The 12,836-nt window shown below is 40.4% G+C and overlaps 1 gene segment (V, D, J or C); it reads left to right on the top strand.

Moving 5' to 3' along the window:
- Positions 1 to 269: 269 nt before the first annotated feature.
- LOC128111026 (immunoglobulin heavy variable 3-7-like) lies at positions 270 to 779 on the top strand. The segment is given in 2 exon segments: positions 270 to 342; positions 445 to 779. Coding segments are annotated over 2 exon segments (381 nt in total).
- The last annotated feature ends 12,057 nt before the right edge of the window (positions 780 to 12,836 follow it).

Genomic DNA, 12,836 nt, shown 5'->3' with positions numbered 1-12,836 from the left:
TCAGCATGTAAAATTTTTTTTGACCAGCTGAGCTATGTCCCCAGGACAATAAATGAAACTTTGATGCTATAAATGTCACTTTGGTCCTTATTTCATCTCAGACATCTACACTATTCATTGTCTCCTTCAAGGCGCCCTTTCCTGAGCTCATGTTATAGCAGGAAGACATGCAAATAATGTTCCACTCTGCTCATGAAAACCAGCCCTGACCCTACAGTTCTGACAGAGGCACCCAGGTCTGGACTCACAGGTCCTCCTCCCCGTCTGTGATCATCACTGAACACAGAACATTCAGCATGGAGTTGAGACTGAGCTGGGTTTTTCTTGTTATTCTTTTAAAAGGTGATTTATAGATATGGAGAGATACTCAGTGTGTGAGTGGACATGAGTGTGAGGGACAGTGGACATTTGTGACAGTTTACTGACAGGAAACTCTGTTTGCAGGTGTCCAGTGTGAAGTGCAGCTGGTGGAGTCTGGGGGAGGCTTTGTGCAGCCTGGAAAGTCCCTGAAACTCTCCTGTGCAGCCTCTGGATTCACATTCAGTGATGCCTGGATGAACTGGGTCCGCCAGACTCCAGGGAAGGGGCCGGAGTGGGTTGCACAAATTGAACCCAAAAGTTATAATTATGCAACACACTATGTGGAGTCTGTGAAAGGCAGATTCACCATCTCAAGAGATGACCCCAAAAGCAGCCTCTACCTGCAAATGAACAGCTTAAGAGCTGAAGACACCGCCATTTATTACTGTACTAGAGACACAGTGAGGGACCTTCAGTGAGAACCCTGACACAAACCTCCCTGCAGCAGTGCTCACAACCAGCAGGGGGCGCAAAGCGCACACGGAGAGGAGGAGCAGTGCAGATCAGGAGCAGGAACAGCTGATTGCTGTTTATGTGGTCCCAGCTGTTGCTCCATCTACTCATTTCTCAGAATGTTCTCTACATTTATGGTTTGTGAAAACAGTTCTGCTTTTCTGAACTTTTAAATATATACACCACACAGTCTAATATGAACTACGCGTGGAAAATCACCTCTGATTGCTGAAATGACTCTGCTCAGGTCACCAGGATGAAATTCTTAGAAGGTCCTCAGCGTTCGTGATTTTTCTCCCTCAAGACATTCAGGGCAAAGCCTCAGTGTTGTTCTGGTTAGGACAGCATTTCACATTGGGGGAGCCATGAGGGAGGTGAGGCCACACACCCCAAAAGGTCTCATGTCTTTCTGATTTCCCTGATAACTGTGCACATCAGACACAGATCTGACCTGTTTGTATTTAAAGTTGATTCAATTACTTAATCTGTAACTTTCATCATCATATCTTTCATTACATTTTGTTCATAACTTCTGGTCTTTGTTCTAAACACAGACAGAAGCTACTGATTGTAAACTCAGTTAGTGTCTAGTCTGTAACTCAGTGGGGGGAGGGGTGACTGGGGAAGGTTGTTTCTGAATGAAAAAAATATATGTAAGAATTAAAGAAACGTGAATGGTCGCAGTTATGGTGGAGGAGAAAGTTTATTATATACATGTAGAGAGCATAGCCAGAGGCAGGGGCATCTGTAGAATCCAGAATGAAGATTACATTGATCAGTGCTGTGGGAGGGTCTGTATGTCAAGTGTGTTGCTGATTGGTCAATAAATAAATCACTGATTGGCCAGTGGCCAGGCAGGAAGTATAGGTGGGACAAGGAGGAGAATAAAGCTGGGAAGTGGAAGGCTGAGTCAGAGAGACATTGCCAGCCGCCACGATGAGAAGCAGCATGTGAAGATGCCGGTAAGCCACGAGCCACATGGCAAGTTATAGATTAATAGAAATGGCTTCATTTAAGCTGTAAGAACAGTTAGCAAGAAGCCTGCCCCGGCCATACAGTTTGTAACCAATATAAGTCTCTGTGTTTACTTGGTCGGGTCTGAGCGGCTGTGGACTGACAGGTGAGAGAGATTTGTCCTGACTGTGGGCCAGGCAGGAAAACTCTAGCTACAGAAAAGTGTCAGAAGAGAAGATGGAAAGGAGGGTGGAGAGAGAGGAACAGGGTGCAGCAGCCAGGGTGCCCAAGGAGAGAAGAGAAAGACCAGGTAACCAAAATAGTTGGATTATATAGGGAAGGGCAGCTGGGGCAGGGAATCCCAACTCCTTGACTGGAGACATTTAGGGTAGAGTAGGATATGCCTGCAAGGGTGGCCCTGTAACAACCAGGGACTGAGGGATACAGGGAGAACCTGGCAGCTGGTGTCTGCTTTGATATGTTAAATAGAAACCCTTGCCATTTTTCCCAGTTTGAAATCTAACACTCCAGCCTTTTTGTTGATAATAAATAAGTTTTAGGAATGACATGTAATCTTATCTATGACTAACTGTTTCATGCTGTCACTGGAATGTCATTGTTCAGTGGGGCCCAAGGAGGCTGGAATGCTGGTCCAGTCTGGGAAGAGCAGACTGTTTCACTTACCAGGCTCCAGAGCACCTTCTGGGCTAGGGGCTTGCAGACAGCATTTGGAGCACTTTGTAAGGCTGGACCACCCGGGGTTAGCCCCTTTGATGCTTTCTGGGATGTAGATTTTGAGGGAACACCTAGAGCTGGCCAGTAGCTGGAGCAGTGAGCAATTAATTTAAAATCTGATGGGGCCAGTTGCTAAGGGAACAGCTCTCAGCAGGTCAGGTACTGAAGAGGTGTGGAGTCAGCACAACTACACACACACAGGAGATTTTTCTGAGGACCAAAGCTTAATTCTTCACTTTACTTTTGTCTTTTTTGCCATTTCTACTGCGTTCTCTCTCTGTTCTGTTCTTTTACTCTGCTGTTTTCCTCTACTTCTTACTAATTGATCACCATCTACAAGTTCCCTGAAGTTCTCCTTCTACATCTTCCTTCCTTGATGTTTTCCTTCTGTTAGTATTATTTTTTCTTATCTGGGACATCTGCCACCTGCACTGCACTGATGTTCCGCAGGTCTCAGCTGCTGATGCCTGATTGCTGCCACTTGCACTGGCTCTGGTGTACGCTGTTGTTGGTGTCTTCTGGAGCTTCTGAAGCTGTTCAGAATGTCAAGCTCCCAGGGGCTGCTAAGTTCTTGATGCTGCCCTGTGCACCTCAGGACCAATCCATGCTTGGGGGAAAAATACTCTATTATAAATTTCTAATATACCTAAGTCTTATTTTACCCTAATATAGCTAAGCCTACAAAATATTTTTATGCTTAAAACTTATTCTATTCTAGTATATCTAAACCTACAGAATATCCTTATGCTTAAAACTTATTCTACCCCATTATACCTAAGCCTACATCTCTATGACTTACTTATTCTATCATTTTTAAACCTAATTTTAGTAGAGATTTGAGAGAGAAGAGAAAAAAGAGAAACTTAGAAAGAGATACATGCTGCAACCTCATTTGGGCATCTTTCAGCCACTTTACTTTCACTCCTGAGAATAAAATATTGTCACCTTTATTTTTAAGTTCCCTACCAGCAGGCCTCCTTGTACCCATGGTGCCCCCTCTTTCCTTTTGCCATGTTCCTGGTACCTGTTTGGATGCCATTTGTGGAGGGTTTTATCCCAGGATACTCTTGAGGAGGAGAGACAAAAATTTACATAGAAATATAGAGGGGAGAGAGAAAGAAAGAAACACAGAATAACCTCAGGAGGGCCTGGATCCTTATCTACCAGTACAGAACTTTATTCAAAAGGACTTTTTATAACAATTCCAAGGAGTGAGGAAAGGAGCCCTCCTTGCTAGATACCATCAAGTGCAGAAGACCCTTCCAATCACCTGGTACCCAGGTCCGTGGTGCAATCATTCTCTTATGGAGCCCTGCTGGGTAAAGCAAGCTCAGATTTCACTAGGAAACCTCTGTGGGCTCCCACAAAGGGCAAAAATGGGCATAAGGAATTCATCATCACCTTTCATCACTAATATTTGCTTAATAATTGTTTTATCCCAGGATACTCTTGAGGAGGAGAGACAAAAATTTACATAGAAATATAGAGGGGAGAGAGAAAGATAGAAACACAGAATAACCTCAGGAGGGCCTGGATCCTTATCTACCAGTACAGAACTTTATTCAAAAGGGCTTTTTATAACAATTCCAAGGGGTGAGGAAAGGAGCCCTCCTTGCTAGATACCATCAAGTGCAGAAGACCCTTCCAATCACCTGGTACCCAGGTCCGTGGTGCAATCATTCTCTTATGGAGTCCTGCTGGGTAAAGCAAGCTCAGATTTCACTAGGAAACCTCTGTGGGCTCCCACAAAGGGCAAAAATGGGCATAAGGAATTCATCATCACCTTTCATCACTAATATTTGCTTTCAAGAAAGGCGCATCTGCTAGTAATAACCAGGCTACCTTTGTGCTTGTCACTTGAACTCAATGAGTCCCTTGTCAACTATTGAAAGTGTGAGTTTCTAAACTTTAAATTGTCCAACAAGATTTTCTACATCAGTGCCATTAATAAAAAGCATCTTGACCCAAGTACTAAGCATCCACTGCTGTGGGATGTTCTGTATGTTAAATTCATGGTGAGCAAGCCAGTAGGATATGCTGAAGAGGCCCAGGAGGACCAGGAAAACTCTACCTACAAATGGCACCCAACAGGTTGGCAAGAGTTTCCACCTGAAACCTGAGAGAGAAGATTTTTAAAATGGAACTAAAAACAGCTTTCCAATAGTCTCTCTCAAGTTAGCGGCACCCTGCAGGTTTGAGATACTATTGTGTGTTCATGTTGTTCGAGTTTGACTGGCAGTATGGAGGGAAGGAGGCGTCTCCAAGCTGCACAATAAGGTGCTGCTGTGTGGTGGATTTAGTCTTTGCTAGTACAAATAAATAAATAAATAAATAAATAAATAAATAAATAAATAATTTGAAAAAGTTTTCTTGGCTACACACTGCTTATGAGAGTTGTTGGATCCCAGAGCTGGTGGTAAATGTACCACCACCATGTTGGAAAGCTGAGGTGGGTGGAGCCAGCAGCCACGTGAGCTGTTTCAGTCTTAGAATGCTGCAGTTTAAAGCAATAGGTTCACAATAAGACAGTTTCAGATGGAATAGTTTACAATGTGTGTAAAATATACACAGGCTTCAAAGAGACAAAAAAAGGAATATATACAGTTATATAAAGAAATACATAATTTTTAAAAATAAAGTATTTAAAGAGACAGTAAAATTATTATAAAAAAAAGCCATGTAAAAATGGGTATTACACAGAGAATCTGGATTGTGCTGTCTTTGGGATTTTTAACTGCAGAAAAACATTTGATTGTAAAAGTTGTTGAGTTAAACCAATATGTATATTTTAAAGGTACCTTGACTTCAAAATTTAGATTTAAGGATATATTGCTTTGGAAAGAAGGCTCTGCTTTTGTTTCCTCAGAAAGCCAGAGGCTATGGATTTGTTCCAGATTAAGATACGTCAGGTTTGACCAGCCAAGACCCACTGAGAGGTCTCCAATGACACCATGGCCCATGTGATCCAATATCCAGAATGGTTTCAAGGCAACTGGTTCAGACAATACACCCTCACAGACTACTCCATAATCCTAAAATTTTCTTTGTGTCCCCATAAGATACAGTGCCCCCTTCCAGCAGGAGCTAGTAAGAGAAGCTACACCCAAATTCCCAAATATAACAAGCTGGCTTTGGAGATGGAATTGTCTCACTCCTTCTCTAAACCCAAACATATTCCTAAAATAAAAGGTTAAGAGATTTGTGGTGGTATTGTGTTCCCCAAAATATTGTACACTCTAATAAACTTATCTGGGGTCAGAGACAGAATAGACACTAGATACAAAGACTAGAAAATGGTGGCACTCACACCTTTAATCCTAGCATTCCAGAGGCAGAGATCCATCTGGCTCTCTGTGAGTTCAAGGCCACATTGGAAATGGCCAGGCATGGTGACACACGCCTTTAATCCCAGAAAGTGAGCCTTTAATCCCAGGGAGTGACGGTAGAAAACAGAAAGGTATATAAGGTGTGAAGACCAGGAACTAGAGGCACTTGGCTGGTTAAGTTTTCCAGTTCTTAGCAGCAGTTCAGCTGAGATTCATTCTGGATGAGGATTCAGAGGCTTCCAGTCTGAGGAAACAAGACCAGCTGAGAAGTTGGCCAGATGAGGTTAGCTGTGGCTTGTTCTGGTTCTCTGATCTTCCAGTTCACCCCAATACGTGGCTCAAGTTTGTTCTTTATTAATAAGAACTTTTAAGATTCCTGCTGAGAGGAGAACAGGCATCAAAGACACTCTATTTGGAGTTTATCTTCACCTTGGCAAAAATAGCCATTTGGGCAAGGAACTGTTCTTCCTAGACTGTTTGATCAACTGGACATGCATGACTCATGGGAAGGTGACCACTGAACTTTGCTTGGCAAAAATGGTCCTTCAGGTTCCTGCTTCACAGAGAAAACTGCCAGACATTCTGCAGGACACAGAGAGAAGTGACTGAGAGACTCTAGGCTTGTGGGCTGAAGACAGATGCCCCAACTTTAAAAAGGAACATTAGGTGACTGTTCAGGCTGCCAGCTGTCTCTGTCTACTCTTGAAAGACTCCTGAGTGTTGCTTGTGTCCTTCTCCCATTTCTCAGGTAATATTATATGCTTCTGAGGCCTTTGATGTAGTTGAAGACTAGATAGTTATAATTTTCCTTAGTTATGATAAAAGATAAGTTAGATATGAAACTTTAGACTTACAAATACAGGATAGATAGGATATCTTCTTTAATTTTGCCAAATACAAATAGACTAGATATTATAAATAGACTAGATATTGGAACTGTAATTCTTGCTTGATAATTATTTTATTATATGTAATTTTACTATGTGAAAGTTAAAACCTTCCTTTTTGAAAAAAAGAAAAGGGGAAGTGCTTTGGGATATTCTGTATGTTAAATGTTTTGCTCTGATTGGGTAATAAATAAAACACTGATTGGCCAATAGCCAGGCAGGAAGTATAGGCAGGACAAGGAGAGAGCAGAAATCTGGGAAGTGGAAGGCTGAGTCAGAGAGACACTGCCAGCCGCTGCCATGGAAAGTGAGATGTAAGGTACCGGTAAGCTAGGAGCTATGTGGCAACTTATAGATTAATAGAAATGGGTTAATTTAAGATAAAAGAACTAGATAGCAAGAAGCCTGCCACGGCCATACAGTTTATAAGTAATATAAGTCTCTGTGTGCTTACTTGGTTGGGTCTAAGCAGCTGCAGGACTGGCAGGTGAGAGAGATTTGTCCTGACCATGGGCCAGGCAGGACTGGATAAAACTCCAGCTACAACCCATATCTCTAAATTCTTTCTAAGGGTAGTGGCTGAATCACTATTCTGCTCCAGTAGTAATGCTTGGAAAAAGCCAATCACAACTGTTGTAAGTACCAGTGACACTGCCTCAGGAGGAGTTAGAAACCCCCTTAGAGTTTTTATACTACTCATAGATTGTGAGAAACTTAGTGTCCACAAGGGCAATAAGCAGAACTATGATTAATAATTGCAAGAGGTCCTCAGAGATCCCAGTTTTTGGAACTCTATCTCTCCAAGATAAACTCAGTCTGCTTATGCTAACTGCTGAGCCATTTTCCATGAGTTCCAAAGCTCCTTGCTATTCCTCTCACATGGCCCCTGACAGTACATAGAATAGGGAGAAAAGGTAAAGTTAAGGAGTTTAGGGGAAATTTTTATCTGGGAGAACATTTGAAACTTTTAGGTCCATGGTCCTGGTTTGACGGAGGGGAGGTCCAAGACTATGGGAGAGAAGGAAGTGGTCCCACCCTCAGGAATAATGAAAATAGATAGGTGGAAAAAAGGTTGATTGACAGTATTTATCTAGAGTTCATTTGATCTGCTAGAGATGGATTCAAATTAATAAACTCAAGGTTACAGTATTTTTTAAGTTCATAAAAAGAGAAAAAAGTTTTAAATATGTTAGCATTTCTACTGTTTGTAATATGTATTGAAATCCACATTGTGCAAAAGGCAATAGACTCACACTTTTGAGCCATACTAAAAGACTGATGCCGGGCGGTGGTGATGCATGCCTTTAATCCCAGCACTTGGGAGGCAGAGGCAGGTGGAACTCTGTGAGTTCGAGGCCAGCCTGGTCTCCAAAGCGAGTCCCAGAAAAGGTGAAAAGCTACACAGAGAAACCCTGTCTCAGAAAAAAAAAAAGATTGACAACATAAAAATACTTCTATATTAAAAGCATGAACACTCTTCATTCTATCCAGAGACTGGGTTTCTGTAGATTGAACAGATGTTTTTAACACAATGAGAAGCAATGAAAGGAAATTTAAAATCTTGAGCTTGTGACTATGATAATATTATCAGTGCTTTACCAAAGCTATATTAGTAACTTATCAGAATGACATTAATTATAAAATTATGAACTTTTCAAGTCTCAGTATAACAAATAGCATGACAAGGGAAAGAAATCTAAACCATTATTCATTTGTCTATACTTTAAGTCACTTTCACAGACCAGAATAACTTGCATAATCGCCCCTTTCAGACTCCCACAATGTATTTAAGCTTTAACATCCTCATAGCTTTTATAATTTGTATTTATATATCTTAGAAGACTTTCTTAGACCCTCCAAACTTACAAGAAGTTTAAACTTTTTTTTTCAATTATTTACCATGAGCCACAGTTGGTTGATAATTGAGAATAATCAGGGTAAAGCAAGTTCCTTTGCAGAAAGGAATAGTAAAAAGTTACTTTGAAACCTGTCTTGTGAGTTTATCTCTTTTTACAGCCTGGTAGCAAGGTAAACTGTCTTTCTCAGCTGGAGGCCTAGAAGCTCTGGAAAAGTGAGATTGTAGGATTGATATTTACATATGATGAGAACTGATAAGGCAGAAGACCTGAGAAGCAACTGAAGCCTCGAGGGATGGAGGACCTGGCTATTTGCTGCTGCTAAAGCTAAAATTAGTCAATATCATCAGATATCTCAGAAGGATAAATAATAACTGGGGGTATAATCCAAATAGGTTATGATTAATTTAAATGACAGAGACATCTGCATTTACTGAGATGGGTTACCCTAGGCTCCCATGGTCTCTATACCTTTGTTGGAAACAGTGGTCTGTATTCAGCTGTCATACATGAGATCATATAATATTTAGGTGCCATACAGAGAAGCCTAGCCCTTGGGATGTCAAGCCCATGTATCAGATTTTTCCTGTAGAGGATCATGGAAAAACTAATCTCACTTAGACCAGTCAAAGTAGGGCCATCAGCCCAATAAATGTCCACAGTTTGAGCAGATCCCTGACAGCAGGCAATTCATGGGGCAATTTGCCTAGTGGTTAGCATTACCACAACCCAGGTGGAGTTATTGTTTTCCATCTGTCTTCTTTGGAGACTTAAAGGGGTCCTGCTAGTGGAGCAGTTCTGTGTATTATGGGAAATGTTTTTTCTTTTTTTCTTTCTTTTTTTTTTTTTTTTGCTTTTTCGAGACAGGGTTTCTCTGTGTAGCTTTGCGCCTTTCCTGGAACTCGCTTTGGAGACCAGGCTGGCCTCGAACTCACAGAGATCCGCCTGGCTCTGCCTCCCGAGTGCTGGGATTAAAGGCGTGCGCCACCACCGCCCGGCGGGAAATGTTTTTTATTAAACATTTTAAATGCTGTACTCAGATGATCTCTGAAGAGTTTGAGTCTCCTAAGTGTTCACTTGTTTCAGGCTTAACTTTGAAATTGGGTACAGCAAACTAAAAAAGGCTTACTACCAAATGAATAATTTACAACTTAGTAGTTTATAGAAGGTTATGGTTTTATATCTTATTCCCTGGTAAGTTTGAGCCTTAAAAATTTATGTTTGAAGATTCAATTGAAGATACATTATTTTTGTATGACTTAGGTTATCCAAATGACTAAAGTTCAACAGAGTTACCAATTACAAAGAAGCTAGACAAATATTACTGTAAACCAGTAGATGTTAGGAATTTATAACCTTTATTATCATGTATACCTTATTTATTATCTTAATATTTGCTACTTATCTAAATTTTTTAGATGCTTAGTGTTGCACAGTTTAAAAAGTCATAAGTAATTAGACCTGAATCTGTAACTCAGCTGCTGTTAGAGTATATCTTTGTTGCCTTAAAATTTTACTGTCAGAATCCAGCTACAGCAGGGTTCGGGTCCCACAGAGGAGGTGTGGAGTTGGTGAACGTAGGAGACAGGAGTGATCTGAAGGAGAATCGGGATAGTTGCTGCTTTATTGGAGAAAGACATATCTTTTATACCCTACTATTACTCAATAGTTTAGCCATCATGAAGACTGAAAGCAGGATTAATGATTCTGGGATGTCATCAACATTATCACAGCATTTTTCCTGAGGAAAAAGAGAACAGTTCAGCAAGTATCTAAATGTCTATTGTTCTCTATCTTCCAGTAGCTCCACCAGGTGCCCTCTTAAGCTTCCTCCTGCATGGTCTCAGCCTTTGTGGTCAGGAAGTGTCAGACATTGAGTCCTGAGAAACAAACCCCATAAGAGCAACTTTTATTACTCAAGGGGAATGATGCAGTATTTGCACTGTGTAGCATAATAAGCATTGAGCTTTGTCCTAATTGTGCTCCTTTGTCCCTTTGTCTTACAATATGAACCTGCTCCCCTCACATGCTTCCAAAGGAGAAGGTCCTGGTATCTTACTTTTTCCCTTTATATTTTTCCATTTTGATCTCTCTATACTTATTAACTGAACTCTTGCTCTTAGTTGTCTCAAGCTCTATATCTCTGCCAGTTGTTTCCTCTGAGAGTGTGTTTCATCCTTGGGAAAAGGTATGTCCAGTTAGTAAACCTTCAACTTCTCTATTCTTGGTGTAACCAGGGGGGCATAATGGAGATTCTTGTGTGGAAGTAAGCAGTTATCAGACTATATGTTTTCATGGTGGCATCGATATTTTACAAAGAATTATTTTGTTTAAAGAGACTGCCATTGTACATATTCACATCCCCCACAGAAGCACACACAAAATTTCCCAAGTGAAAGACATAAGGAATCTCCCATAAGACATAGTGAGAATCATTAAAAATGCAAGAAATAGATGCCGTAGAACTGTAATCTGCAATGCTATAACTTTGTCAAGCAGCAATTTTATCATCATACTCACTGTCACAAAAAGCCTTATGTTATTAAAACTTTTTAAATTCCACATTCTGTAGATCTTTGAAGTGTTTAAAGGCCATCCACTATCTAAATATATGTTTAACCTTAAACACATACCTAATATAACTACAAGTTTGATTATTACCAATGACTATTAACATGTACTTCTTAATTATACATTACATTTTTAATTGAGATGCATAAGCACAATACCCCCCAAAAGAGTAGAAACATATATAAAGTATAACAAAACATAACTGTAAATATGTATCAATGAACCAAAGTCCATGCCAATGTGAAATATTTTGAGATTAATAGTTGTTTATTGGATTAAAGTAGATTCAATAATATACCCTTTTATATTATCATCTCTATATCACTCTTTTGTCTTTTAAAAAGAGATCTTTGAATTTTACTTCTTCATTTAGGTTTTTCCCTGACTATGATGAACAACAACTTGTAAACAAAACCCCTAAGTGATGACAAACATACACATACAAACTCTTGGGCATGTGGGCATTCTTTTCTAGATTGCTTCCTATTGTCTGTGAGTACTGGAATATTTGAGGGAACATGAGTAAATTTAGGATAATGGTTAAGTCTTGGCAGGAGGTGGTTGGTTAGGCTGGACTATCTCAGCCAGCAGCCTTGAGGCTGGTCTATATGCAGGACTATGAGGAGACCGCAACAGAGGCGTTTTGAGAGGCTGGACCACTTTGGTCATTTGTTTTCATTGGTGTCTGGTCCCCTAGGTCTGAAAAAAAAAACCTAAACCTTTTAAGGTAACATATATATCTACATTAATACTAGTATAGACTTTGTGATGTACACAAGTTAGCCAAAGATGATTTTTGTTTTATGTTTGAGCAGGTAAATTACGTGGTACACTTTTTGTTGTTTTTGTAGGTTTATTTCTTTATGTCTGTAGCCAAGATTTTCTAGGGATCGTTCTCCATCAAATCTGATGCATGTTAATCTGGAATAAATCTACAGCTTCTTATTTCCTGTACAAATAATAGCATAATCACTTCCCCAACATTGTAGCTCAAATCCTAATTTGTCTTAATAATAAAAATCCAGAGCCAGATATCAGGGTAAATGCTGAAAAACCAGAGAGACAAAGGAACCAGCCACTAGAGAGACTTCTTACCTCTACAGATTCCTCAGGCTTAAGGGGAGAGTTCCTGCCTCCTCCTGCCTTATATTCCTCTCTCTGTCCAGGAACACGAACCGCCAAGACCCATTTTTTCTGATCCCAGCATGACTTAAGCTGGCAGCTCTGCAAAAGAACAACTAATAACCATAAAGAAAAAAGAGTCAGCTCATAAGGAGCATAACTACTGATCTTATAATGGCTACATTCAGGCTCATAAATTTTAAGGTATCTTCAAACGGGGACTAAATGAGTTTCAGGAAGCCAATAAATGTTGCCCAGAGCCACTCCTGAAAAGTAGGTACTACACCAGCTTGAAGAGGATTGTGAAAATGAAAAGGCTTAGTTGGCATGCTACTGTTAACAAATGAAGGTCAGTGACCTTCAGGGTTATCCTTAATCTCCAAGGTGTCTGGGTGACACGTTCTCAAACAAACTTGAAAAAGCAGTTACCATACATTACCTTCTGGAGAATAACCACATGGCTACAGTTCCTAGGCTTACGTTAATGCTTGCCAAAGCTGGCCATATTGGGCTCTCAATCCCCATTGGCATCAGAAGGGGAGAGTTTTTCATGAAGGCCCAATAGGTCTCTG

This window comes from Peromyscus californicus, unplaced genomic scaffold, assembly GCF_007827085.1.
Source record: "Peromyscus californicus insignis strain IS unplaced genomic scaffold, ASM782708v3 Scaffold_15__1_contigs__length_86483966, whole genome shotgun sequence".
Lineage (NCBI taxonomy): Eukaryota > Metazoa > Chordata > Mammalia > Rodentia > Cricetidae > Peromyscus > Peromyscus californicus.
Note: the sequence above shows the minus strand (reverse complement) of the source record. Positions and strands in the feature narration are given on the sequence as shown.